At 41.2% G+C, this 27,401-nt stretch overlaps 1 protein-coding gene across 1 annotated transcript; it reads right to left on the bottom strand.

Annotated features, from left to right (window-relative positions):
* Positions 1-12,987: 12,987 nt before the first annotated feature.
* LOC128830614 (sulfotransferase 6B1-like) lies at positions 12,988-24,665 on the bottom strand. The gene is made up of 6 exons (XM_054016484.1): positions 24,521-24,665; positions 23,487-23,671; positions 20,862-20,988; positions 17,353-17,447; positions 15,725-15,911; positions 12,988-13,284 (listed from the first exon to the last, which is right to left on the bottom strand). Exons 1-6 carry the CDS (start codon positions 24,663-24,665, stop codon positions 13,166-13,168), a joined length of 858 nt encoding a protein of 285 aa, XP_053872459.1. The 3' UTR covers positions 12,988-13,165.
* Between the last annotated feature and the right edge of the window lie 2,736 nt (positions 24,666-27,401).

Raw genomic sequence — 27,401 nt, 5'->3', positions numbered from 1 at the left:
TGCATTAGCATAGTACAGGAATAACTTCTAAAGTATTCAAAATGGCACATGAGACTGAGAATCCTAGAAATATAGGGCTGGAAGGGAACTCAAGAGGTCATCTAGTCCAGTCCCCCCATGTTGATAAATATACATAGACCCTCCCTGTCTGGTGTTTGTATCACCTGTTCTTAGAAACCTGCAAGGACGGGGATTCCACAGCTTCCCCAGGTAATATGTTTCAGAGCTTAACTACCTTTCTAGTTAAGGTTTTCCTAATAAGTAACCTGAATCTCCTTTGCTGCAAATTTAAGCCAGTTGATTCTAGTTGTATCCTCAGTGGACATGGAGAACAATTGATCACTGTCCTCTTTATAGCCATTTTTTATATATTTGAAAACTGTCATCAGGGTCCCCCTCCCCCACCCCACTCCCCAGAATTCTTTGCAGCAGACTAAATATACCCAATTCTTTCAGCCTTTCCTCATAGGTCACGTTTGCTCTGGACTCTCCAGTTTGTTCAAATCTTTCTTAAAGTGGGCTGCCCCAAACTGGAGACAGTAATACCACTGAGGCTCACCAGTGCTGATTAAAATAAAAGAATTACTACATAAAACCTCTGCATGATTTTTGCTGAGCCCAAGATAAAATGTCAGCTAACAAAACAGTGGGTTTGGTTGTTTAACCCAATGATTCTCAACCAGGGGTACGTGTACTCCCTGGGGGTATGCTGAGGTCTTCCAGGGGGTATATCAACTTGTCTAGATAGTTGCCTAGTTTTACAACAGACTACATAAAAAGCACTAGTGAAGTCAGTACAAACTAAAATTTCATAGACAATGACTTGTTTATACTGCTCTATGTACTATACACTGAAATGAAAGTACAATATTTATATTTCAATTAATTTATGAATATGGTCAATGAGAAAGTAAGCAGTTTTTCAGTAATGGTGTGCTGTCACACTTCTGTATTTTTTGTCTGATTTTGTAAGTAAAAACTACTTAAGTGAGATGAAACTTGGGGTACACAAGACAAATCAGACTCCTGAAAGGGGTACAGCAGTCTGGAAAAGTTGAGAGCTGCTGGTTTAACCAGTGTTACACATGCTTTCAGATTTTCTCAAGTTTGACCACTAGGTGCCATGACTTATCCACACAGCATAGTTAAGCATCTTCCTGTCGAGAGTGCATTTAATGCAGTACATGATCTGACAGAAACTGGCTGATCAGCAGGGATCCTAGAAATCCGTTTGCCACTGGAAAAATGTGGAATTTATTAAATTTTATTAAAAGTATCAGTGTCACTTATTCAATGCACACAACCCCTCCCTCTTGTGGTTGATTTTTGAATGCAATTTAAATTTACATTGCTAAACATATGCCAATAAACTGCTTCTAGCATAGAGAGGTTACTCAATGGCGTATGGGAATTCATGGTTTAATGCAGGGGTGGCCAACCTGCGCCTGAGAAGGAGCCAGAATTTACCTATGTACATTACCAAAGAGCCACAGTAATACATCAGTAGCCCCCCATCAGCTCCCCCTTGCCTGCCAGTAGCCCTGCTGATCAGCACCTCCCTCTCCTTCCCCATGCCTCCTGCGGCATGCAGGAGGCTCTGGGGGGTGAGGGGGTAGGAGCGAGGGCATGGCAGGCTCAGGGAAAGGGGCAGGAAGGAGCGGGGGCCTTGGAGGAACAGGTGAAGTAGGGGCAGGGCCTGTGACAAAGGGGTTGAGCAATGAGCACCCCTACCCCTCCCCTCCCCTCCCCAGCACATTGGAAAGTTGGCACCTGTAGCTCCAGCCCCAGAGTTGGTGCCTATGCAAGGAGCTGCATATTAACTTCTGAAGAGCCGCATGCAGCTCTGGGGCCACAGGTTGGCCACTCCTGGTTTAATGAATCTCAAATTTCACTTCAGTCTCCAGACGGGAGTAATTAAAGTTATGAAAAGATGCTGAAAACTTTAAAAATCACCCCTAAAGACCATGTCACTGAGTTTGGCAAGGACAAATTTCACGTTGAGGGTAGGTTTCAAACTTGCTTAAAAATTGTAAATACATCATTGTGTTCAACTGATACCTATATATAAGGATAAGATTTTGTCACAGTGGTCATGGATTCCGTGACTTTCAGAGACCTCTGTGACATTTTCTGCTTCAAATTCAGCCCATGCCCTGGGGCAGCAAGAGCACCCCAGCTCTGATCCACCGAGGGTGGTGGGGGCCAGAGCTGTTAGTGCCCCCCCAGTCAGACCCCTCCCCTTATTTTTAGTAAAAGTCAGAGGTTACGAGCATCTGTGATTTCTGTTTGTTTATTGCCCACAACCTGTCTGTGACTTTTACTAAAAATAACCGAGACACAATCTTAACCGTACGTATATATATTGTGGCTAGGGAAGCTAAAGTTCAGCAGTCCATTTTAATCATGGAAAACCAAAGACTTATGTTTTTTTCTTGTTTTTTGTTTTTTTATCGGAGAATTTGTGGCAGGAGGTTATCATGGAACACCAGGATCCATGCTGATCAGGCATGTGTGATATGTCCTAATATAATATTTTCACTGATCACTTCTGCTACAACTTGTCCTATGTGTGCTATTAGTGGCACAAAGAATGAATTTCAGTGCATCAAGAAGAAGGAGCACCTCTGCTGCTAAAATTAATTGAACTGTCATTGCAGACTTTTCAAGCCTTATCCTCCTGATTCACACCAAACTCGGTGCTCTGAATGTGTTAAAAGCAATGTTTGAATTCTATATTTTGAGAGAAGGATCTCCTTAGTTAACATAAGTATGGTCTCATTTTGATGCATTAGGATCATGCATGTGGCTCCTATTTTATCAAACTGAGAATATACACATACAGACAATTTACATTGTATGGTAGAAGTCATAGCCAAAATCTTAAAAATAGGTCCCTAAAGTTAAGCTCTTATATCCATGCTTAGGGTTCCTACATAAATAGCTTGATTTTTTCAAAAGTGCAGAATTTTTACCATCTCTCATTGAAGTCTAGGGAAACAACCAGGTGCTCAGCACTCTTGAAAACCAGGCCACTTATTTAGGCACCTAAATATGGATTTAGGAACATAGCTGTTAGCCGTGTGTGTGTGTGTGTATAAAAAAAATCTTGGTGCACACATTACTCTCAAGCTGTAGGACTGACATCATGTATGTGAGTGAAGTGATAGTCATGGTACACATCTACTTTTTTAACTGAGCCATCCATTCTTGGTAGCATGGCAGATGTTGTTCGATTGTAAAGAAAAACAGTCCCTCTTACCAAGATCTTACAAGACATTTAAGCTGAGCCATTTTGTAGGTAACCAGTGTTATGGCACACTAGCTAATATGCTGTTCCACATAGTAAAAACAGGTCATGGATAATTCAGGTATATGTAACAAAATATTGCACCCATTATGGCATACTGTATTTTTGATATGCTGCTGTATTTGTGTTTAGATGCATCTCAGTTATCTTGTGTTCATTACAATTAAGAAGCACTAGATTAGTGTATGAACAAGTCTTGTATAAGTCTTTTATAACCATAGATTCACATAATGAAAACCCTAGTTTCACAGGAAGGATTTATCTTATTCACTGTCGGCTCTTTCAGTAGTATGAAATTTGTCTTAGTGTCTTGAACAAAGGAGTTTAACAGATACTTGTGTCAAACAAGGATGACTTCTCTTACCTCTCCTGTTTTGCATTGACTTCATTGTGAGAAAAATTGTAGATACACCATGTTTTGCCAGTATTGTAACAAAAGTACACTAGAAAATTTAGCTCTAAGTAGCTTAACATGCAAGCAAAGATAGACTCTTCCAGTAGTGCAAAAAAAGACAGGGTCAAAAATTAAACAGAGCTAATGAGAATCAGGGCTGGCTCTGGGTATTTTGGCACCCCAAGCAAAAAAAAAAAAAAGGCGCTGGAGTACCGCCCCTTGAAAAAGGATGCCCCAAGCACATGCTTGGAATGCTGGTGCCTAGAGCTGTCCCTGATGAGAACCCCAACTCAAATATTGTCAGAAGGCAAAGAAATGGAAGAGGTGAGTCAATTCACATACTATGGCAGTAACATACCAGCCTCTGGGAATATCCAGGAGAAAACGTCATGAACCAGGAAAGCGGAAGCTACAGTCTCTAGATTAAAAGAGATTTGCTAACTGAAAGTCTACAACTTAAAGGCAAATTCAAATTCAAATGTTATTTCCACCTTAAACGTAAGTGTAAGCAGGGGAATGGTCCCGCTAGGGTGGGGAACTTTCCTGGCTTCTGCACTACCCTGGTGAAATGGGCTAGCACAGAGAGGGGGCCAACTACGTCCTGTGGGACCATTCTGCCCAGCCCCTGAGCTCCTGGCCCGGGAGGCTAGCCCCTGGCCCCTCCCACACTGTCCTACCTCCCCCGCAGCCTCAGCTCACTGTCCCGTGGGTGCAATGCTCTGGGCGGTGGGGCTGCGAGCTCCTGGGGTAGCGTAGCTGCAGAGCCTGACCTGACCTGTTGCTCTGCACTGTGTGGCTGGCTTCAGCCGGGCGGCGCAGCTGCCTGTCCTGGTGCAACCACGCTGTCAGCCACTAGTGCTCCAGGCAGTGTAGTAAGGGGGCAGGGAGCGTGGGAGGGGGGTTGAATAGAGGGCAGGAGAGTTCAGGGGGTGGATAGGGGTGGGGGGTGGTCAGAGGGTGGGGAATGGGGGTTGAATGGGGGTTGGGATTCCGGGGGCAGTCAGGGAGAAGGGGTGGTTGGATGGGGCAGTCAAGGGTGATGGTTCGGGGGTGGTCAGGGAACAGGGAGAAAGTGGGATGGATGGGGTTGGGAAGGAGGTAGGTGGTGTAGGATATTGCTCTTCTCTTGTGATCCCTCCCCCATGGCTCTCTTGGCTCTATCACTGTTAATCTAAAGTGGCTAATTTTAAATGAAGCTACCTTCCCCTGACATGAATCTCCCTATGGCACTGAAATTAAATGTAGACAATAATTTGGCATTTGAGAAGTGAAAGGGATGGTTGCCCTAAGGGAAAAGATAACCACTTGGCTCTTTGTGTTAAATAGCTGTCTGCAAGCCTCAAACTGCTGAATGAGCTTTAGGGTAGGGAAGGCTGTGCCTCCCAAACAGCCTGGCTCTGCCCCATCCAACCCCCACCCACTTCCTACCTCCCGACTGCCCCCCTCAGAATCCCCTACCCATACTGCTCCTTGTCCCCTGACTCCCCCAACCACCAACCCGGGACCCCACCCCCCCACGAACCCCTCCTGACTTCCCCCACCCTATCCACCTCCCCCCGGCCAAGTCCTGACAGACCCCCGGAACGCCCACAATCCAACCCCCTGTCCCCTGACCACCCCCCCAGAACCTCTGCCCACTCCCTATCCCCTGACTGTCCCCGGGCCTCCCTGCCCCGTATCCAACTCCCCCGGCCCCCTTACCATGCCGCTTACCCCCACCTGCCCCCTCTCCCAGAGCCTCAGCGCACCGCGTCCTGGACAGCCCTGCAGCGGTGTGGTGGTTCCAGCGGAACCTGAGCTTCGGCCGCAGCTCGCAGCCCCGCCCCCGTACCACGCGGCTCTGAGCGGGAGGAGCTCAGGTCCCGCTGGAGCTCAGGCCATGTTAGCTCTGTCCAGGGCCGCTCCTGGATGCGGTGCACTGAGGCGCCAGGGGATGGGGGAAGGCAGAGGTGGGGGGCAGGCCTTTGGGGCCTGGGGCAAATTGCCCCACTTGCCCCCCTCCCTCCCAGGGCTAGCGGAAGGATCTGGGTCCTCACTCCCACTTCCTTTATCCAGAGGCCTCCCTGCCCTCGAGGACTCCCCTTCCACTCTCCTGTCTGGCAGAGTCCTCATAACCCCAACAAGACTGGGCCCAGGATCCCTGGGGGGCTTGACCCCCAACCTTGCTGTGGTCACCTAGAACAGGGGCTAGGGTGTCCCCACTCCGGGGTGCTCTCTGCACTGGACACTTCCCTGACCCACTGATCATTACATGCAATTTAAAGCAAATACAATTTATTTACTCAGCAATTAATTTAAAAAAGAATAAGGCCCAATGGGAAAGGTTAAAGGAAAACACATCACCCTGCTCTGTGGCAGGGAAATCACAAACAGTGTCTCTGGAACGTCAGGGCAGTTCACAGTCTGTTCCTTGTAGGTCCCAGGCCGCCTTCTCTGGCTGTGCTGCAGGGATGCTGTGAGTTGGACACTTGCTCTGGTGGTAGCCACACACCTCTGGGCTTTGGTACCCTTCTCCCCAGCGTTGAGTTAAGATCTCCCTCCCAGTCTGGCCTGAAAGGACCCTTGGCTGGGGGTGTCTTTCTGCACTGGGCCCTTTGCCCAGGGTCCCCCCTTGGCTGGCCCCAGTTGCTCACTGCACCCGGCTGCAGACTACTCCAGCTCCAGTCCCAGCTCCACTGTTCTAGCTCTGATTCCACTCTGTCTCAGCACTGATGCTGCTGCTCTGCCTCCAATCCCCTGGTCTGCTTCTCTGGTCCCTCTGGCTCTGAGCACAGGATCTGCTCCCTGGGCTGCTTTTCTGGCCCCTCTAGATCTGGCACAGCTCTTCTCCCCAGCTCAGCCTGGGCTCCTGCTTTCTCCTTAGCTCGGCCCCACTCCGTCTGATCCAGGCAATTCCAGATCACACGGAGGACGGGACCCCCCCTGACTCCCTGATTAGCCTGCCTGTCTTGTCAATCACGCTGACCTGAAGGATTGGCCTCTCCCCATTGTTCCTGGGGACTGTCAGTCTCAGGGTCCTGATTTTCCATCGATCCTTCCCCTTTCTTTTGGTATTGGGAGCCATAGGCGCCAACTTTCCCCGGCACTGGTGGGTGCTCGTGCCCCCCTGCATCTGGCCCCTTCCTGACTCCACCCTTTCCCTGTCCCTGCCCCGCCCCCATTCCAACCCCTTCCCCAAAGTCCCAGCCCCAACTCCACCCCGTCCCTGCCCCTATTGGACCCCTTCCCCAAATCCCCACCTCGGCCCCCCCTCTTCCCTGAACGTGCCACGTTCCCCCTCCCTCCCAGTGCTTGCCACGCAAATCAGCTGTTTCGCAGCACAAGGGCTGGGAGCCGGGGGGGGAAAGGGGGCACGCGGTGCGCCCAGGGGAGGAGGTGGAGGCAGAGCGGAGGTGAGCTGGGGTGGGGGAGGGCAAGGAGCTGCCAGTGGGTGCTAAGCACCCACCAATTTTTCCCCCTGGGTGCTCCAGGCCAGGAGCACCCTCGGAGTCGGTGCCTATGCTGGGAGCTAGCCAACCAAAACACACCCACTAAGTTTTAGTAAAGGGACACAGTTCCCTTACATAAGGATGAGAGAACTGGAAATCCACCAAAGCTATGAATACACATCCAACTGCCTTCAAAAGCATATGCCTCAGGAAAATACTAGGAATTAAATTGAATGGTTTTATAACAAATGTCAAGATTCACCAGAGCGTTCAACAACTTATCTTAAGAGTTATCCTGAAAAGAAGATGGAAATATCTGGGACGTGTTAGGAATGAAGCCAGAGTGTCTGTCATAGCAGGCTTGCCACTGGCAGCTGGAGAAACATGTAAAAGGGGCTGACCAAAATAATCCTTCCAGGAAACAGTACTTAGAGGGGGAGAAACTTATGGGATTCTGCATGTCCTCTGTTAAGAGCAGCCCAGGATAGACAGGGATGGTGCAGCCTTGTCCGTGCCCTGCACAACGTTTGACAGCATGGGAAGGATTCAAATTGTCTGTATGTCTGATTATCAGTGGAGAATGGCTAACATGAGGAACAGACATGTAAGGGAAGATCATGGCCACGTTATGCAGTGGGTGGCTTCTTTAACATTCTTACCCCTGCTGAGTGATGTGCTGTCAGCAACTAAATTGCTAAATATAGTTAAGACCAAAGCAGACTGTGAAGAACTTCAAAAAGATCTCACAAAACTAAGTGATTGGGCAACAAAATGGCAAATGAAATTTAATGTGGATAAATGTAGAGTAATGCACATTGGAAAAAATAACCCCAACTATACATACAATATGATGGGGGCTAATTTAGCTACAACAAGTCAGGAAAAAGATCTTGGAGTTATCGTAGATAGTTCTCTGAAAATGTCCACGCAATGTGCAGAGGTGGTCAAAAAAGCAAACAGGATGTTAGGAATCATTAAAAAGAGGATAGAGAATAAGACTGAGAATATATGATTGCCCTTATATAAATCGATGGTACGCCCTCATCTCGAATACTGCATACAGATGTGGTCTCCTCATCTCAAAAAAGATATACTGGCATTAGAAAAGGTTCAGAAAAGGGCAACAAAAATGATTAAAGGTTTGGAACGGGTCCCATATGAGGAGAGATTAAAGAGGCTAGGACTCTTCAGCTTGGAAAAGAGGAGACTAAGGGGGGATATGATAGAGGTATATAAAATCATGAGTGATGTGGAGAAAGTGGATAAGGAAAAGTTATTTACTTATTCCCATAATACAAGAACTAGGGGTCATCAAATGAAATTAATAGGCAGCAGGTTTAAAACAAATAAAAGGAAGTTCTTCTTCACGCAGCGCACAGTCAACTTGTGGAACTCCTTACCTGAGGAGGTTGTGAAGGCTAGGACTCTAACAGAGTTTAAAAGAGAACTGGATAAATTCATGGTGGTTAAGTCCATTAATGGCTATTAGCCAGGACGGGTAAGGAATGGTGTCCCTAGCCTCTGTCTGTCAGAGGGTAGAGATGGATGGCAGGAGAGAGATCACTTGATCATTGCCTGTTAGGTTCACTCCCTCCTGGGCACCTGGCATTGGCCACTGTCAGAAGACAGGATACTGGGCTAGATGGACCTTTGGTCTGACCCGGTACGGCCTTTCTTATGTTCTTATGTCAGGTAGTGAAATGGTTGCCTCCTACTGAAATAGATACGTGACTACCGGAGCATACATTCTCTGTAGTTCCCCCAATGCCATTCTCTGACCTAAACTCAACCAAGCTCAATGTGGTTACTGGCTCTTCTCTGGAAAAGGGACAGAGTATATTGGAGGAGATTTAAATCAGGGTTACAACCCATTGTGGTTATTAGAACTCCCCCAGAACTTTTTATAAAACAAGTGTGCTAACCTCACACCCAGCCTGGCCTATCAGCCCCATGAGCCAATGGCTCAGAGAAACTTTGTCTTTGACAGCCAGGCCCAACCCCAACATGGATAATTATTCGGCGCTTGCATGAGCTGGTCTAAAAATGCAGAAAAATTTTCATTGACATTTAAAATTTTCCAAAAGTTTTGATCAGTCTGTGAATTGAATGAAAAACAGCAAAATGTACAGACATTTTACAAATCTTTAATTGAAATCTTGAAAATTTTCATCCTGCTGTAGTGCCTACCTAAATTGCTCCAGTAATTTCAACTTGAGTGGTTGATTCACTTCCTATCTTAAACTGTTATATGCTACCAGCTGCTGCATTCAACCTCAGAGGTGGCTGCATTTCCCTGGTGAGTAAAATTATACCTTTTCTATAGTTCTTAAGGCATGTGGAGATGGAAGGTGAAGTATAAATGCAAGATATTAATGACCCCCAGAGGAACAGAGATTTTGCTTCCAAGAATAAATTAGCTCTGTAGCAGTGGAGTTCGGGAGGGTAGCAAATCATTAACTTTTTTATTCTTAATGTTCACCACTAGCCCATGGTCCAAATTCAGAACTAGACAATGTGATGCAATGCCATTCACACTAATGGAATTACAACCACTTACACCAGGTCTGAATTTAGTTCCATAGCTTTAAATACTGTCCTGTTTAAAAAAAAAAAAAGTCACCACTTTTCCAGTATAACTATATAATCATATAGAATGCTTCAAAAATAACATCAAAATAGTGTGCTTTCTGCTAGGTTATATAAAGATTTATCAAACTACGCTTTTTGTGGTTGACATTTATGTACGTTCCCTCAGCAATTCATTAGTTTTTCTTTCTGACAATAGACAGACAGGCCCTGGTTTTCAAATCAGCATGGGGGCGGTGGAGAGGGAAACCATTTCTCTGCATACTTGAATTTGCCAATCAGTGGTCCTAATAGTTGTCATTTCCAGCTAGTCCATGCATTTGAGTATTAAATAGCATCCTCTAGCTATGTTCAATTGACATTTTTGCACCCGTTTGTTTGCCCAATTACACTCTACCCCCCTTAAAAGGTAGCGAGTCTAGAAAAATTAAAAATCTCTAAGCAAAACACTCCAGCCTCTTCATTATCTGATCTCTCTTTACCTACTATGGAGCAAGCCTGTGGTGAGAGAAGAAGGACCAAAAGGCATCCAAGGTCACAAGTGTTTCAGGGCTCACTTCCCCCTCCCACCCCCCCAGGAGCTTTCAGCAAACCAAAGCCTAGCAGACGATTTTCTAAATATTATTTGCATATGAACAATGCTCAGACCTGCGTTTGTTAAATGTATTGGTTGTACATGTACAAAGTAAGCAATGCTGAACAATTGCCTGTCACATCAGCCACGCCACTTGTAATTTTTTTTTATCATTTTAGCAGAAGCAAAATAAATTGGTATCAACATCTGTTTGTATAAGTCTGATGTGTAATGAAATGGCTGATGGGTTTAACACTATATTTTCACTGTAAATAAGGACAGAAGAGTTCTTTCAGAATTACTTTACACAAAGCATATGCTTAGGCTACAGATCAAAGCAGAGTTAAGGTGCTTGTCTGCACGAGTTTCTGTTTAGAAAACTTACACTAGGGTTCTGTTTTCCAAATAGGAGTCAGGACTGGTTGAATTTTTCATGAAAGGCATCTATTTGAATAAGATCAGAGACTGAACTATTAATGCTTCCCTACAACTTTTCCCTATAGACTAGGGTCAGTCTGGAGGCACGTTGGTTGCATTGTCACTATCAGTGCTGTACATAGATTTGTCCAGATTTGTCCTGGTTACAGCTTTCATCCCTCTCTGGAGTGCATGCCCTCCCCATTATTAGGTCTCTTGCCTTCACCTGGCCTGGGGTGGAATCCTGCGATTCTCCCTCTCTTAGATGAGCCTCAGGCTACCACTTTATACCAACCATGAATACTCAGAAAGCCTGTGTGTGCTCAGCCTCTGAAAAGCTTCCCTTCAGTAGCAGTGACCAGTGGTTAATATAGTGACCAGAAAGATTTCTTAAAATAGAGTATTGTTTAATCTTAACAGTAAGAGCACAGCACTGCATAAGAGAAAAAGGATTTAAAAACAATAAAAGGCCTAGATGCTGTTCTGTCTTACCTAAAGTTTACCATCTCCCTGGCAGATAGGAAGGCTCATCTCCTTTAAATCCATCCCATGCTGTCTGTGTCAGTGTGTTTCCCTACCAACAGGTACTACGACTCTCTACTGACTCTCTCCAGAGAGTCACTTTTTAACTGTTTCTCTCCTTTTGATCTGTCTGTTCCCAGCCTAGGCAAAACAGCTTGTAACTTTTTGGCTGCTGCCTGTAAGTAGTGTGTTCGCAGCTTAATAGCATAGCCTTTATTTCTAAAACTCAGCCCTGTTTACCTGGAGGGGTTTTATCTAGGCCCATTGTGTTACCTTCCTGCTATTAAACTAACGCCCATATGCATACAGTAAGTATTTTAATCACGTCCATCACACTGACACCTCCTGTGAGCACCACTCAAACATAAGAATTGATATAAAACTGCTATTTTAATGAAGAAGAAAGGATGGGAAAACAATGAAGGCTGAAGAAAACGCTAACCTACTCTTCCCCTTCTGTGCTAAGGGAAACATGATAATAGAACTGCAAGGACTGTAAGTGGAGGGGAGAAATGAGGCTGTGTGAAATATGCCAATACTTGCCTATTAACTATGTCTGTTAAAGTACGTAACTGAAGCAATTTAGAAGGTTAAAATATTATCACAGCAATAAGTGGCTGTATTATTCAGATGCTTTTCAAGACTTTGGACTAAGACTTAGCAAAATAGCTGGTAAAGCAAACAGTCATAAAGCTGAGGTCAGAAAAGCGATAATAGATTGAATCAAAAGAAAAAGCTGCTCCTTTTTCCCAGGGTGGTCCAATGTACTAGGAGGTTGACAGGTGACTCATGGAAAAAGAGTCTCATGGGGGAATAAAATGTTCCACATTTACTTTATCACTGTGAAATGGTTTATTTACACAGACAGAACTGCTGAGTTCTAGTGCACAAGATTTATAAATTAACACAATGGAACAAAACATTTTTCATAAGTAAGGTAACAGAAAACATTTTAAAGTTTCCAGAACAGATCATGTAAATGTACAAATTGGCATACATTTGACTTGCATTTATGATACAATCTTTGACATTGGTCAGTATTTAATTCTTAAAAAATAATTTATTCTGAACTATGTTTTTGAAACTTTCTACAATACACAAATCTAAAGTGGTGGAATTTACAAACAGGAGGGGCTAAATAGGCACTATTCAGATCAAGGATCCATTAAAGTTTTGCTAAGTTATCGCTTTTACGCCAACTCAGTGCTAGGATTCAGTTCAATACATCAAAATTCTGCAAGCTGTTCTTTGGTGATCTCATTCATAAATGACGTAAGTCTCACAAGATCACGTCTTGTGAGTTTCTGCCATCTTGGGTTGAAATCTTAACTGCATTTAAACCAGAACTAGAAAATCAGCCACTTCCAGTTCTGAATATGATCTAGAACCAAAATTGTAAGGGCAGGTTTGGACACAGAAATTTGAATCTGAAACCTAGCACTTTTAAACTACACATCTCTTTACACTGCTACTTCAGCTGCAGGTTTTTGTTTTGTTTAAATTGTATTAGGATGTTTCTATCTCCAGACCCGATCTTCAAAATTCCAAGGGGTTTGGGACCATTTCTAACAATTAACAAAGCCTTTATTTTTGACTCCTAAAACTACAATTTAGTATTCCCCTTCTTTTTTCTCACACAGTAAAAAAAAAATTAGAAACATGTCAATTGATGTCTAAAGTAAATTTTTACAGAAACATTCCTGAGCACCTTTTGGTGTTCAATCAGTACTATTCCCAAACTTAGTTATGTACAATTCTTATGGTCGCCCATAATGTTATAATCAGATTTTCTCCTAATATTTTATTAGGAATTACTACACAGGATCTGTTTTTCAGTAAAGTAACTTCAAAAGTACAAACATTGTTTTAACACTATATTAACACATCTGCAGGTTTTTCCGCTCAGTTGTCAGCGGGCTAGCATTGTTCATTTGATGTCAGCATTCATATATGATATGTTTTGCCAGTTCGCTCAATTCCATCTTCTTATTAAACATTTCCTCAAACATTTTGTTTTCTTTTGGAGTGAAGTGGTTTTTCCAGTCACCAACAGCACCTGGGAGAGTGAGAATGGGAAATGAACAGCTGAGGCTGCTTTGCCATTGGATGGAGAATGATTTACGGTGTGCTCTTAAACAGTCTGGCTTTATTAGTGCAAAAGTTTGCCCACATTGTTTTATTATTATTATTTTGCTCCCTTGTCTTAGCATAAAGGTCATGTAAATGAGTAAAACTGAGGATTCAGGTGAGGTTCCTGGTGGAAAGAGGCTGGCTTATCAGCTGCCATATCATAATAACCATTATATCTTCAGACTACTTAATCTCGCTCTAGCTACCTAATTTCCAGTTTAAAGTCACATGCCTACAAAACTCTTTTTTCCTCTGGGCCATCTTCCACATTTCCATGCATACCTATAGTGCAGTGGAAATAGTAAATAATAATCTCAAAGGACTGTCTGAATCGGAGTAGAAGAGAAGCTGGATCAGTAGTCAGCATTACCAGTTCTCATAATATCTGTGTTTTTCTAAATGCCACAGTTTCTGGAGGCATGCAATATGGGAGGATCTCAGCTTTCATTTAAAACAAACAACCCTACATTTCTAGCCTTCAAGATTGCAGAGCAAAGCTTGAAAATGTGATTCAGGCATCTCTTAAAGCCTCAGAACACCACAGAAGACCATTATAAAGAATCCAAAATGTACTACTTTTGTTTCGTTTTGTTTAAAATCTCATTAATTTTAAGCCACATTTTTGATTCTTCAGGGGCCTGACTCATGATTTTTGAATGCTCAGGGTTGGCAGTGCTGAGTGGAGGAACTGGAAGAACATATTACTGGCAATGTAACACACTTAACTACTTTTTGCCCCATAGAAGCCACACATACATACATCACCAGCTGAAAGACACCGACCTCTGACTAGACAATAGCAAGACAGGCCTGTGCTCTTGGTGGGAATCAAAGCTCCTGGTCATCTAGCCTGCTCATACTCCTCCAGAGCCTTATGCTGAGTGAAACCACCCCCGCCCACCTGGGCAGTAAACTAGTCTCAGTTGAGCCACCACTGACTCCTGCTCTGTGGAAAGACCTGGCAGTGCAGCCCCCTTGAGGCTTCTCAGCTGGTTGGAAGTTTACAAAAAATTGAGATTTTGACCAAGTCCCCACCCATGCACCCATCTGTAGGGTGACCAGATGTCCCGTTTTTAGAGGGACAGTCCCGTTTTTGGGGACTTTTTCTTATATAGGCGCCTAATACCTGCCTCCCCCATCCCGTTTTTTCACAGTTGCTATCTGGTCACCCTACCCATCTGCAAAGCATTCACAATTTTCTCTATGTCCCCACCCATGCACCCATTTTTTGACCAGTTCTATTAGGTCTCAATCCTGCAATGAGCTCCATGTAGACAGACTGAGGTAATGAACACGGAGCTCACTGCAGGATTGTATTCTTTGCCCTCTTTGTTTGCATGCATCTTTCACACAAAAACAGGGAGGAGAAAAATAGTTGTAAAAGCAAGAAAACACAACTATAAACTCACAAAAATTGGCCACCAGATTCAGGGGAGGTATAGTACCTGGAACTTTTAAGTTAAGCTAGTCAGGAAATTTGTAATGAATTTTTTTTTATTTCATTAATTTCTAGTTCAAAATGACTTTGTTTTGCAAGGTAAGTAAATTATAGTACAGAAAATAAAAACAAAGTCGTCAAAATTGTTTTGTCTCCCCTCCCCACCCAGATTTCCAGTTTGCAAAAGACTTTGAGATTTTGAATTTTTGTCTGGATTGAGGATGGGGGAAAAATTCCAAAATCTCAAAATTTTTTACAGGACAGGAAAAGTTTCTCACCCAGCTGTACTTTTGTTTAAAACAACTAGGGATAACATTTTCAGGAGTGCTCAAATGTTACTTAAGTCACTTAAGTGCTTTTGAAAATTTCACCCTAGATTTAGAATTGTATGAGGATTAAGGTAATTCATCTCTTTACACTATCAATAGATTCCCAATCATCCATTTTTATTGTCAGCATATTCCTTTAGCATATCTACTTCAATAAGACAACAGGTAATATATAAGATAAACACTAATGCAAACACTCTCAAAAGGAATGTGTTGGTGTGGTTCCTGATAAACTGAGTGACCTTGCCATGCAGTAATGAGGGTACACATTAGCGTTTGTGAAGGACAGAGGTAGAGAAATATAGATAAAGAAAGAGACAGTTAAGCCGCATGAATCTTTCCTTTCAGTTCTAAATACTCATGTAAAACTATATTAGACTTGTAATTTAGACGCTTCCCTGTATCTAGTGTGACCAGTCATTCCCAATCAAAGAAACCGGAAAGAAAGCACACTAGAAATGGATTCAAGAAGAATTCCTTCGTCACTCTGTGGGCATGATCCAAAGCTTAAAAAGTCACTGGAAATACCCCTACTGTCCTCAGTGAGATTTGGATCAGGCCTTATATGAATTTTGTTGGGCCAGTTCCAACCAACGTACCTTTTCGGAATATCAGCTTCCTATTGGATGTGAGTGCACAAACGGTGTGATTTGGGTCACTGTTTTCTTTTTCTACGTTGCTTTTCATCTCAGTGAATGACGACTTCTCACAAATCTCTTTGATTTCACTGTCACTGAGGTTTACTCCCAGAAATACACTCATTTTCTTCACAACCTTAGGAAGATCCTGAGATATTTGAAAGGTAAAGTATTTGTTTTCTAAGCAGAATATCAGATTTTATTTCTCAATCAAATAAACAACAAAGATTTTTCTTTCCAAAAGACACTGTTCAAGCAAAACTGTCACACTGGTGTGTATATGTGGTATCTATATGGTAGGCCTGATTCATCTCTCGCTTGCACCCATGTAAATCAGGAGTAATTCTATTGAAGTCACTGGAGTTACACGTATGCAAATGATACAAGTGAGAAGATAATCAGGCTCAATGTGTGTACATTCTTATTTAAATGTATTGAAAAAAATTGCATAGCCAATTTTGGTATCAGTTCAGCAAGGCAGTCAAGTATTTCTCTAACTTTCAGCAGGAGTAGTTCTTGTTGCTTTCAAGAGGAATATTAATGAGCGGAAAGTTAGGCATATCATAGAATCTCAGGGTTGGAAGGGACCTCAGGAAGTCATCTAGTCTAACCCCCTGCTCAAAGCAGGACCAATCCCCAATTTTTGTCCCAGATCCCTAAATGGCCCTCTTAAGGATAAACTCACAACCCTGGGTTTAGTAGGCCAGTGCTCAAACCACTCAGCTACCTCCTCCTTAAGTAGCTAGCTGACCTGGGGTCTGTAGGTGACATTTTCAGAAGACCTTAAGTGGCTTAGGAGCTAGAATGGACTGGGTTTCTATTTCTTCTCCTCCCCCCAGAAAAATATTGCCAAAGATGAAAAAATACATTTTTATAGAAATTTTCAGTGGAAAATTGGGACTTTTCATCAAAATATCCAAAACCTGACAACCAAAGTTTGTTGTCTTGGGCGGGGGTTATTTTTTAATTCAAAACTGGAAATTCTTGAGGAGAGCAGACATTTCCCACAACATCTTTTCTTTTTTTTGTCAAAAACCCAATTTTCTGGTGTAAAAAATAGTTACAAACGAAAAATTTTTACCAGCCTTGTTAGGAGTTCAAGTTCCATAGGCTCTAAATGGGACATACGCTCCTAAATCCCTTTAGCTCTTTTGAAAATTCTGCTCTGTATTACTAGAAACAGACAAAAGATTCTGGTACAAGAGAAGTTTTTCACAGCTTGGCAGTGTGATCTATCTGTCTGTGCACAGGAATAACAGGTAGGGACTTCTGAATGTTAGTCCTGGTTCTAACACTGATTCGTGCTGTGGCTTTGTGCAAGTTAATCACTTTGTACCTCAGTTTCTCCATATGTGAAATTAGGATTTACTGCCTACCTTATATGTTATGAAAATTAAGAGGCTAATATTTGTGTAATCTTTTCAAGATGAAAAGTGCAATACAAATACTAAGTATGTCTGTGTTATGAACTTGTTCTGCCTTGTACCTCTTTCATTTTAATTTGCTCTTTAAATTCCAGTGATGCAATTTTACAACAGCTTTGTTTTGTTTTGTTTTGTTTTGCTGCATGAGATGGGAAATATGTTTACCTTCTTCATGTCTTCATAGAATAAAAATAAGATGTTCTGGTCATTTTTATGCTCTTCCCAGCTTAAGAAATGATCAAACCAGGATCCACAGACAACTGTGAGGAAAACAAAATGGGATTTATATAAACTTCATTGACAAATAATTCTAAATATATAACATACACTAAAAGAAATGTTCTTTTCCTGCCGTGCAATGAGAGTGGGCTATATACCCCTGACTGGTTCCATTTCTTCTGTTTACAGGATCAAACCGAATGTATAAAGTTGTTCAACTTCTTTTTTTGCATGTGCTTCTGGTTATGGAATTCTGGTGTTCTTTTGAGAAATGCATTTGATGCTGAACATTGAATCCAAACGCAAGGAAATGTGAGTTGTCCCACTGAAATCTATGGCATTATACACTTACAAAAGCATGTGAATAAGCATTTGCAGTATTAGTGCCATCATTTGGGAAGACAGTAATCACTTCACCACAAAATGCAGCCCCCTCTGGAGTGAAACACAGTAGCTGTTAATAAGTGCACAGCAATGTTTTAAAAATTTTAGGAGAGGAAGTGAAGAATATCTTATCAATTTAAACTATCAGGGGAAACTGAGGTAGAGTGGATATTAGCCCCCAAACTGGTACTTAGCCACTGCCGTTATAAAGTTATATTTTATAACGAGTCTCATGATATTTGCTGTTTTTCTTAAATTGCACCACCACTTTTTGAAATCAAGAGATTGCAGGAGAACCTCAGTTTTCACTTAAAAAAAAGTTTCTGGCCTTTCTGTTTGTAAAGAGAAGATTGAAAATGTTGAGTGAGATCATCCTAAAGGGTTCAGAAACCAGATGGCAAAAAAGAAGAACCCAACATTTATTATTTTTTTAAAAATCTTCTGATTTTTAAACCAATCTCTTGATTTTTGAGGGACCAGACTCATAATGTTTGCGCCCTTGGGGTTGGCAATCCTGCAATCCCCACTCCCTTTGGTGTGTCGAATGCTGGTGGTGGTGCTGAGTGAAGTTCTATGGCCTGTGTAAAGCAGGAGGTTAGACTAATGAACATATTGTTCCCTTCTGACCTTAAAGATCTGTGAACTGTTACTCCCTTGGGGCTTGTGATCAGCGGGTACAATTTTGCTTCCATTAATAAGTGGCCAAATTAGCTTCAGAAGTGCAGGACCCAGCCTAGGGGGCACAAGCAACAAAATTGTGGCTGACCCCTGTGTATGTGCAGCAGGACAGGGAAAGGACTCCCTTTGCCTTCACCTTTGTCCTGAAGTCAGTGGGACTCTGCACAGGTGCCAGAAGTTCCCTTAGCATGTATCTGTAGAAAAACCAATTTGTGATTGAACTAATGTTGTTTTTATCCCCACTCCAGGAACACACACAAAGTACTACAAGACAATAGTCCATGCTATCGACAAGTGATGGGCTACATTGATTTTTTTTAAATGATCCTTTTTCTTCCGTCAGCATTAGGTGCTCAAAACAGATAGTGATAAGGCCCCAGACCCTGCAAATCACTTACGCATGTTCCCTACCCTGCTTTTGCTGGGTAGGGAACACAGGAAAGCCTGCTGATGTCAATGAAAAACTACTGACTTCAGTGAGCTTTGGATCAGGCCCCAAATGGAGTAGCATTTTGTGTTTCTTTTGAACGTCCTACAGCTGTTTGTTGCTGTATTGATTCTTGTGTAGCATGTGTCCAGCAAAAACAAACTGGTATAAATGAGTAATAAAACATTGAAAATGGGGATGGATAGCGGGAACACCAACACCAGCACAATCTTAACTTCCACATCAGAATCAAAACGGCTACTCATAAAGGACTCATCCATGTCCTTGGGGGTTGGAACTGGCAGCTCAAGATAACTCGCTCTGTCACAGGGCAGAGTAGAGTCTGGGGAGTGCTGGAGACTTCAATAGGTCAAGGCTTACAAATAAAACCTTTGTTTGGATCCAGCCATGCAAAACTATCTACCGGTGTGGGCTGGCAGTGTGGGTTGAAATCAGGATTTGAATTTTGCTGTTTGAACCCATCTCTGGCACAAACATTCCAAAAAGAAGCATCCACATTTATAAAGGGCTCCAGGGAAAAAATACAGGTCATAAATGCAAAATAATTAAAAATACACTGATAAATGAAAAACAAAGATAAAATAATTTGTAATGAATAAACAGGCTTGATAGTTATAGGGCTCAGAATTACATTCACCTTGCTTCATCCAGCTCAATAAAGGGAAATGTGCTTTATATGCTCTCTGATATGTCAGTTTAAACACGCAATTCCTTTCTGGTGTGCTCTCAGAAACTAGGGAAAACTCTGCTGGGCATGCTCAGAAGAATACCCACCACTTTAAAAAGGGAGTTTATAAGCACTTTTTCTCCTTTCTCATGTTTAAAATGGAGGATCCTGTTGCAAATTACCTTATAAGCTGATTTCAAGTCAAGGGGACATCAATATCTTCAGGTAAACTGTTGTGTGATAGACCTTTCTTTGCCATTTGGTGAAAAAACACTAGATTAATTGTCTCTCCAGATTTTTTTTTTAATCCTAAACCTAAAGGGGAAGCTGGATTTCCAAGCTCAGCTGTGGCTAGTTAAAGTGGCTGGTCTTCTGGGGGTTGCAAAAACTGGTATAAAATATTTTTCTGTCAAATCAACAGGGACATCCCCGTTTAGGGGGGTCATGTAACTACCTATGTTTTTGTAAAAGCTGGGATAGTGTTAATTTGCTTTAATGTAGAATGGGGATAAGACTCAGCAGGTCAGTTTTATTTTGTTTGCTTGTTTTTGTGGATGGAACAAGGGTCAGTAACTTGTTTGGGAAAGGGTTGATGGCAAAATGTTTTTCTGGCATGGGGGGAAAAATGCTAATGCCAGTTCTGATAGAGTTTCTGGCCTATGGACTGTTAACTTGTCTGTACGGAGGGCTGATGTGGAGGATTGTGCTGTTTGTACTTGTTGAATTTTGATGGCAGAATTCATCCTGAAAAAATTTCTAAGGCCCTGCTTCTGCATAGTGGCAGCTTGCTGGGCCCGTGAGCAGACCCGCTGAAGTCAGTGGGAATCATAAAAGCGCAGCAATCAACCCACTATCCAAGACTGGTGCCTAAACAAAGCTTCGCTGACTTAATCATTTACTGTTGTCCAGAAGTACATGATGTTTCTGATGTTGCAATAAGGCCATTAAAGAATAGTGCCATTAAAGAGGAACACATATCTCTGGCAGTAATTAAATTTAAGGGGGAACATGTGGTGTTTCCTATTCCAACTACAGGAAATAGTGTAAATACCACACTGAAGGGATAGTAACTACTGTGGTTAAGTAAATGAATTGTTTTCTTTGATCTCATTTGTACAATATGTACCGCTGATGTAAAGTTACATGGATGATTTGTAAAAAGGGGGGGGAAATGCCCTGTAAATAAGGAATTTTCACACTTATTTACATTTCTCACTTCTTGCCATGTGTTATAAGTTTGCAGGCTAGAGAGAGAGAGAAAAGATCACTCATCCTTACCATCTCCCCTTAAGAACAGCTCGAGGAAAACAGTCCATGAATCTATGGTGGGGAGATTTGGGTTATCTCTGTAGTAGTGATACATGGAAACTGCAGTATCTTTTGGATTTCTGATGATGTAGAAGGCCTGTAAAAGAAGACACTTTGATTACTAAGGATAACTTTCTTCTTTTAGAGGATCCACTTGCGTAGGTGTGAGGTCTTTTTTTACATGCCTTTTAGCTAACGTCAGCCCCCATGTGGTTATGGGTCAGGGTTCTTTTACTGATCACCTTCCAGCCAACAGTCAAATATCCTTTATAGTTAAAACAGCATTAAGGTAGAGGAGGGTATTTGTGGGGAAAAATCACTAATGGATGGATTAACAGGCAGTAATGAACCAGTGACAGAAGCTGGAAGTATATGTGCCTCCGCTAATACAGTATTAGTGGTTGGTTCACAATTGCATATGGGTTTCCTATACATGTGTGGCCTGGAATATATGCAAGAGATGGCTTTCATATTAGTTCATGAGTTAATATATGATCTCAATAAATCCCATGAGTAAAACATTTACTACTTGTCATTCCCATGTAAGCTGCATATGATCTGTTCCATGAGAATGGTTCCAACTAGAACTGGGCCTGAACCAAAAGTCTGCATCTGAATAGCCATGAAGTTGGCATGTTTGAAATCCAAACTTGGATGCAGAGTTGAATTTTTCCAGTAGCCTCCAATATTGCTATGGGGAAAAGCAAAAACTGTGGGTGTGTGTGTGAGAGATCTATCAAGACTTGGATTTGTGGCTAAAACATTAGTATGTGCATTTGGTTTGTATAATTGGTATCATTGCCTATAACATTCTTTTGCAAACAATCTATACATGTCTGAAATTCCAAAGTCCTACCAAGCAGTTCATCCTAAAGAACATTCCTGAGGAACCATAAACGTTACAGTCAACTTCATATTTCTGAGAGCAGGGAAAAACTATGAATCTTGAGTAGAAATAAAACTCCAGTGTTTTGCAGTACACTAGCTTCAAGAAGATAATTGGAGGCATAGGTTAATGAAACATATTCGCAGATAAGCATGAGCAATGAGTGATGAAACACTGTTAGATTAATTTTAAAGTGACTCATTAAAAAGTGTGATTGTGATAGTAGGGTAGTTTTTGCATGGCTTTCTTTCACGTGCATGTATCCCTTACACTTAATTATGTAATTCTAGCTCCATTGATCATTGCACTGAACAAAAATGGTATACATTGTAAGGCATTTCACTCTTGGTATATATTTGTGCCTTTCCATGTCTAAAACTGAGCCACCAATTAGATGTATGCAGTGTAGTCATGGCCGTGTGGGTCCCAGGATATTAGACACAAGGTGGGTGAGGTAATATCTTTTATTGGACTAACTTCTGTTGGTGAGAGGCAAGCTTTCGAGCCATACAGAGCTCATCTTCAGGCTCAAAAACTTGTCTCTCTCACCAACAGAAGTTTGTGCAATAAAATATATTACCTCACCCACCTTGTCCCACAAAGTAGATGTCCTTCTATAATAAAGTCTCATCTGCAAACCCAGAAATTTAAGTTCAGGTTAAGGGGCATATATTGCCCGCATCTGGATATGCAGCATCCATTGATGTCACTGGGAGTTGAGCACATGGTTTAAAGGCAGAATGTAGGTCTAAGTATACTTAAAGATTAAGAAACTTTTAATTACATGTAGTTAAACTGTTTGCTACTAATGTTATTTGAGGATGCTCAGGCTCCTGTATGTTTTGTCTTTTAAATCAAGTTATTTGTAGCTGATGCTCAAAGACATCTAAGTGCATTTCCATTGTCGTATATAAGGAAATTTGGCACTTTGATAACTGTGGCCATTTCAAATCTAGTCTCACAAATGTCTGAATTGTTGCAGTCTGAAGACTGTTTTACAGGACAACTGATGTCAGGCAGGTTGTAATGCAAGTCAGGGAGGCATGCTTCAGACCTTTCATTGTTTAATTTACATCTTGAACTAGATCCGTGTTGCAGGTCTGATGGCAAGATGTTGGCCCTATGTTATCTTGTTATGTTTTAAAAGATGACAATGCTAAAATAGTACCTGTTTACTGACATGCTTTTTTAGAATAAATCTAATTCTGATGGAACAAGTAGAGATGAGTTATTGGCTTTTAATTAATTGCTGGGAAGTCACTTCCATCATTCATATCCAGTGCCTTTGCCATTATAAATCGGTATGATTCTATCATAGGTTATCTGCATCAGTGAAACTTATATATATATGTTAATATGTTCTAGCCCAACCAACAAATAGTGATTTAAGAATTACTGCATGAAATTTTAACACCTCTGTCATGCAGGCGGTCAGACTAGATTATAATGAATATTGTAAACAAATCAGATTCAATAAATATTTTACACTATGAAGTTTTAAATAACATAGGGCCAACACCGGAATGCTACTCTGGTTAAATTAACCCACTGAAGTCAGAGAGTTATTCCAGATTTACACTGGTGTGGCTGAGAGCGGAATTCACCACTTTAACTTGATACTGTAAGCACCATGTGTTTAAAAATGGCTACATCCAGACAAGATAAAATATATACTTAATTTGAGAGAGTTGTAATACAACTTATTTTACCTTGCATTGTTTGACCTTAAAATTTGATGGTAACATGTTGTAGTCCAAGTGTGTTGGGATGATTCTCTTGGATGAAAGATTGTTCAGTTCTTCCACTCTGGAGATGTCTCCAAACTCAATAGGTGATGTTAGGGTGACTTTGGGAGTGTAAATCTGCATTATAATTTGTGCAAGCCAGTGAGTGCCTTCAGACAATTATTTTTAAGGGGGAAAAAAGGGGAGAGAGGAGAAAAGGATTTATTACTAGAAAAATATACTGATACAGGAAAAGCTTGAGTTTGGAAGTAGCTCACTTGTTTGCAAACTAAAGTTCTGATCCTGCAACACTTAGGCATGTGAGAAATTTTATACCTATGAGCAGTTCTGTTGAGTCCACATGTGTAAATGCTTATAGAATTAGAGCTGTAGCTGATGTATGAAATAATTCCACTAGGAAAAGTGCCGAGTAACACTGATACTAAAACCTTTTTAGAAAATGTGCATATTATTCAGATAGTGCTACATTTTAGTTCCTATAAAACTATGGCTCAATTTTCCTAATAAAGCTTGAGCATAAAACTTGTATACCCATCTCCTCGCTGGCAAACTAACACGGTTTACATATTTTCAAAAATAACACTGTCTTAATTTTTGGGGGGAAAAAATGAATATACAGACAAGCACCATAAAATTACTTAATACAGTTCTGACTAGTTAATGATAACAGTGTAGTAAGTCTTTAGCCAAATCTTTACAGTATGAATTTCATTTCAAGCAAATTACCTATTGATTTCTAGTAATAAAGAGAACCCATAGGCAGGCTCAGACTATTTAAAATTACAAAATCAAAATACACTACACAAATATAGTTGATTTTTTTACAAATCACATTTTACATCTCAATAAAGCTCCATATTTCAAATCTGAACTTAAACATCATCCACTTTCTGTCTCGCTCTCTCACATACACACCAGGTTTTTCAGTGAGCTTACACCCAGAACATTCAGCAAACAATTAAGATTCCCCGCAATAAATGCTTAAAACAGAACTTTACCAGACTTTGGATAGGAAACCAAAAGGATGTCATCTTCTCTAGCATCAAAGGCATCCAAGGATTTTAGAAGATCTGGTGATGACCTAGTTGTAAAGGGAATCCCATTGAATCTGTGAATGAGAGCTGTCTGACTATGGGTTGACATATTTGCTAATGTCTTGGATCTCTGTACTTCAGATAACAGCTCGGTGACCAGGGGATTTAGAAGTCACTTGTAAGTCAGATGATTTGCACTGACTAATGAAAATTTAGAATTGAAAACTGCACATTTATATACTTTATAAAATTCTGCAGAGTCACTTCAGACCTTTACCTCATCAGAAAATTAATTATGGCAACTGTAAAATTCTACAGAAGTTATCCTGGTTAATCACACAGATACCCCACGGCCTAATTTGCTAATGAGCATATTAGGCATATTTTGTAAGCATATTCACTTGTCATTCTAATTATTTTCCACTCTTAAAATACTTTGTCTCTCATTTGTTTATCTGGAAACCTTTGCAACATATAATCATAGTGAAATAGAGGGTAAGTGGCTTGTTGCTTCAATATCTAAGAATGTTTCCAGATAAGGAGTGTGTATTTTTAAAATATGCTTTTACATATCTTTTTAAAATTCGATATTCCTTTAACTTATGTGAACACAAATAATTATTTTGTTTTTTAACATATATACAAGGGACTGAATTTTCAAAAGTGACTACAGGGTCCCCATTTTCAGAAAATGCTGAGCACCCACTCACAGAAAATCTCCCTTCTGAGGTGGTGTCCCAACTTACATACCTTAAAATCATAGGGACTTGTAGAGCAATTTTCAAAATGACTTATGAAGCTATCTCTACTTATAGGCATTTCCAAGGTGCATGTCACCAAAACTGGGGAACATCAGACTCATGTTAAATATTCCCTTGAATAGCACATTTCATAACACATCATGTTTCAAAATTCTATTGGGTCAAATTTAACCCCCATTGAAGTCAATGGAAGCTTTGCCATTGACTTTGGTGAATCTGATTTCATCTATTACATTTAATTACATTTTGGTTCTGTGGTCTTTGTGTACCAGGAGCTCCCTTTATAGTTGGACCTCAGAGTTATGAACACCAGAGTTACGAACTGACCAGTCAACCACACACCTCAGTTGGAACTGGAAGTACACAATCAGGCAGCAGCAGAGATGGGGGTGGGGGGGAAAGACAGCAAATACAGTACAGTACAGCATTAAATGTAAACTACTAAAAAAAATAAAGGGAAAACAGCATTTTTCTTCTGCATAGTAAAGTTTCAAAGCTCCGTTAAGTCAATGTTCAGTTGTAAGCTTTTTGAAAGAACAACCATAACGTTTTGTTCAGAGTTACAAACATTTCAGAGTTATGGACAACTTCCATTTCCAAGGTGTTCGTAACTCTGAGGTTCTACTGTAATTTGAATGGCAGTTTTTGGTTCTCAATGAAAGTTGCACCAGGCCCCTCATGTGACTTTCCCATATAATTTTCCTTGGTCTTATTTTTAGTGAGTTTTATTTTTTTCCTGTGTACCCTGCCAAAGATATCTATACAATAGCTATGGAAACTGCAAGTATTTGTGATCCAACAATTGGTCTTTAAATATATACTATCAACATATATAAACAACTTAGGAGCTTTAAAATATCAAACTGTGGATATGTCATCTGCTTAAGAAAGGTGAGTTTACCGTGGATGGAAAGCTATAGTAATGTATTGGAAATGAGCTAATTTTTGCATGGCTGTGCAATGGAATCCCATTTTCAGGCAACGAAATGGGCCATTCATAATATACATTCAAAACCGCCTGATACAAATTTTCTGTACTTAGATAGTTGATAGAATTGTATAGTGTTTACAGAGTGGATTCCATAGTGTTTAAATGAATAGATTTGCTCCCTGGTGGATTTCATCTGTCAAATTATATATTTTTAAAAAGTGTATAAACATAAATAAAGCAGTTTAGGAAAAATTGTTTGAGTTAAATTTGACAGTTTATAATTCTTTGAGTTCATTGTGAGGCTTAAGGAAATGGGAATTTAACAGGAAGAAGTTCTTTGTCGTTCTCTGTATGAGGACTTCTGATTTCTTTTCTCTAGGGAGACCTGGGGAAAGTTTAATCAGCTGCCAATTCTTCTCTTCTATTCTGACCCTACACCTGCTCAAGTCCCACACGCTCTTTTCACAAAGGGAATGGGGAGGCCAGACCACATGATTCTTTGGCTGTCCTTTTGCAGGCTCAGACAGCAGTTCCATCATGCCAGGAGGGAGTGGGGGGGGGGGGTGTCAAAGGGCTGCCATTTTTTCCTTGTCAGAGTCTCTGCGTGAGAGGAGCCCATGCAGTTATTTATGCAATACAAAAACAATCATTTCCCAGTGCAATTATCAAGTCATGTGTAGGCTTTCTGCCTTTCTCAATTCTGCTGTATTCTAGACTGTCCAACAAAGAACGCAGTGATTATATACTACCAGAGGCCATGCAAATGTTTCAGTTTGCCACAGTATTGTATGTGATTTTTTTCCCCCCTTTTAATTCTGCAATTCTATGCCATTCTTACTAAGCGAGTAGCGACTGAGCAAAGTAGAAAAACAAAGTATTTGTTTTCAAGGTGCTAAAATGAAATCACTTAAAACATGGCTGATTAAACAGGAAGAAATTAAACTTCTAACAGAAGTGGATCAAGTACTGCTGGTTGTAGTACTGAGCTGTCTCCGCCATTGCCTGCAACAGGAATCCACGGCCAGTTGCCTGATACTGTTCGCATACCTCATCAACCATGATGTAAGTTTGCCCTGTGTGTAATTTTGGAAAGCGAGGCTATTCTGTCTGCTCATTGGTTTGGTGGTTTTCAACGGCGCCATTATTCTGATGC

This window comes from Malaclemys terrapin, chromosome 1, assembly GCF_027887155.1.
Source record: "Malaclemys terrapin pileata isolate rMalTer1 chromosome 1, rMalTer1.hap1, whole genome shotgun sequence".
In the NCBI taxonomy this organism is placed as follows: domain Eukaryota; kingdom Metazoa; phylum Chordata; order Testudines; family Emydidae; genus Malaclemys; species Malaclemys terrapin.
This window is presented reverse-complemented; position numbering and strand designations above follow the sequence as displayed.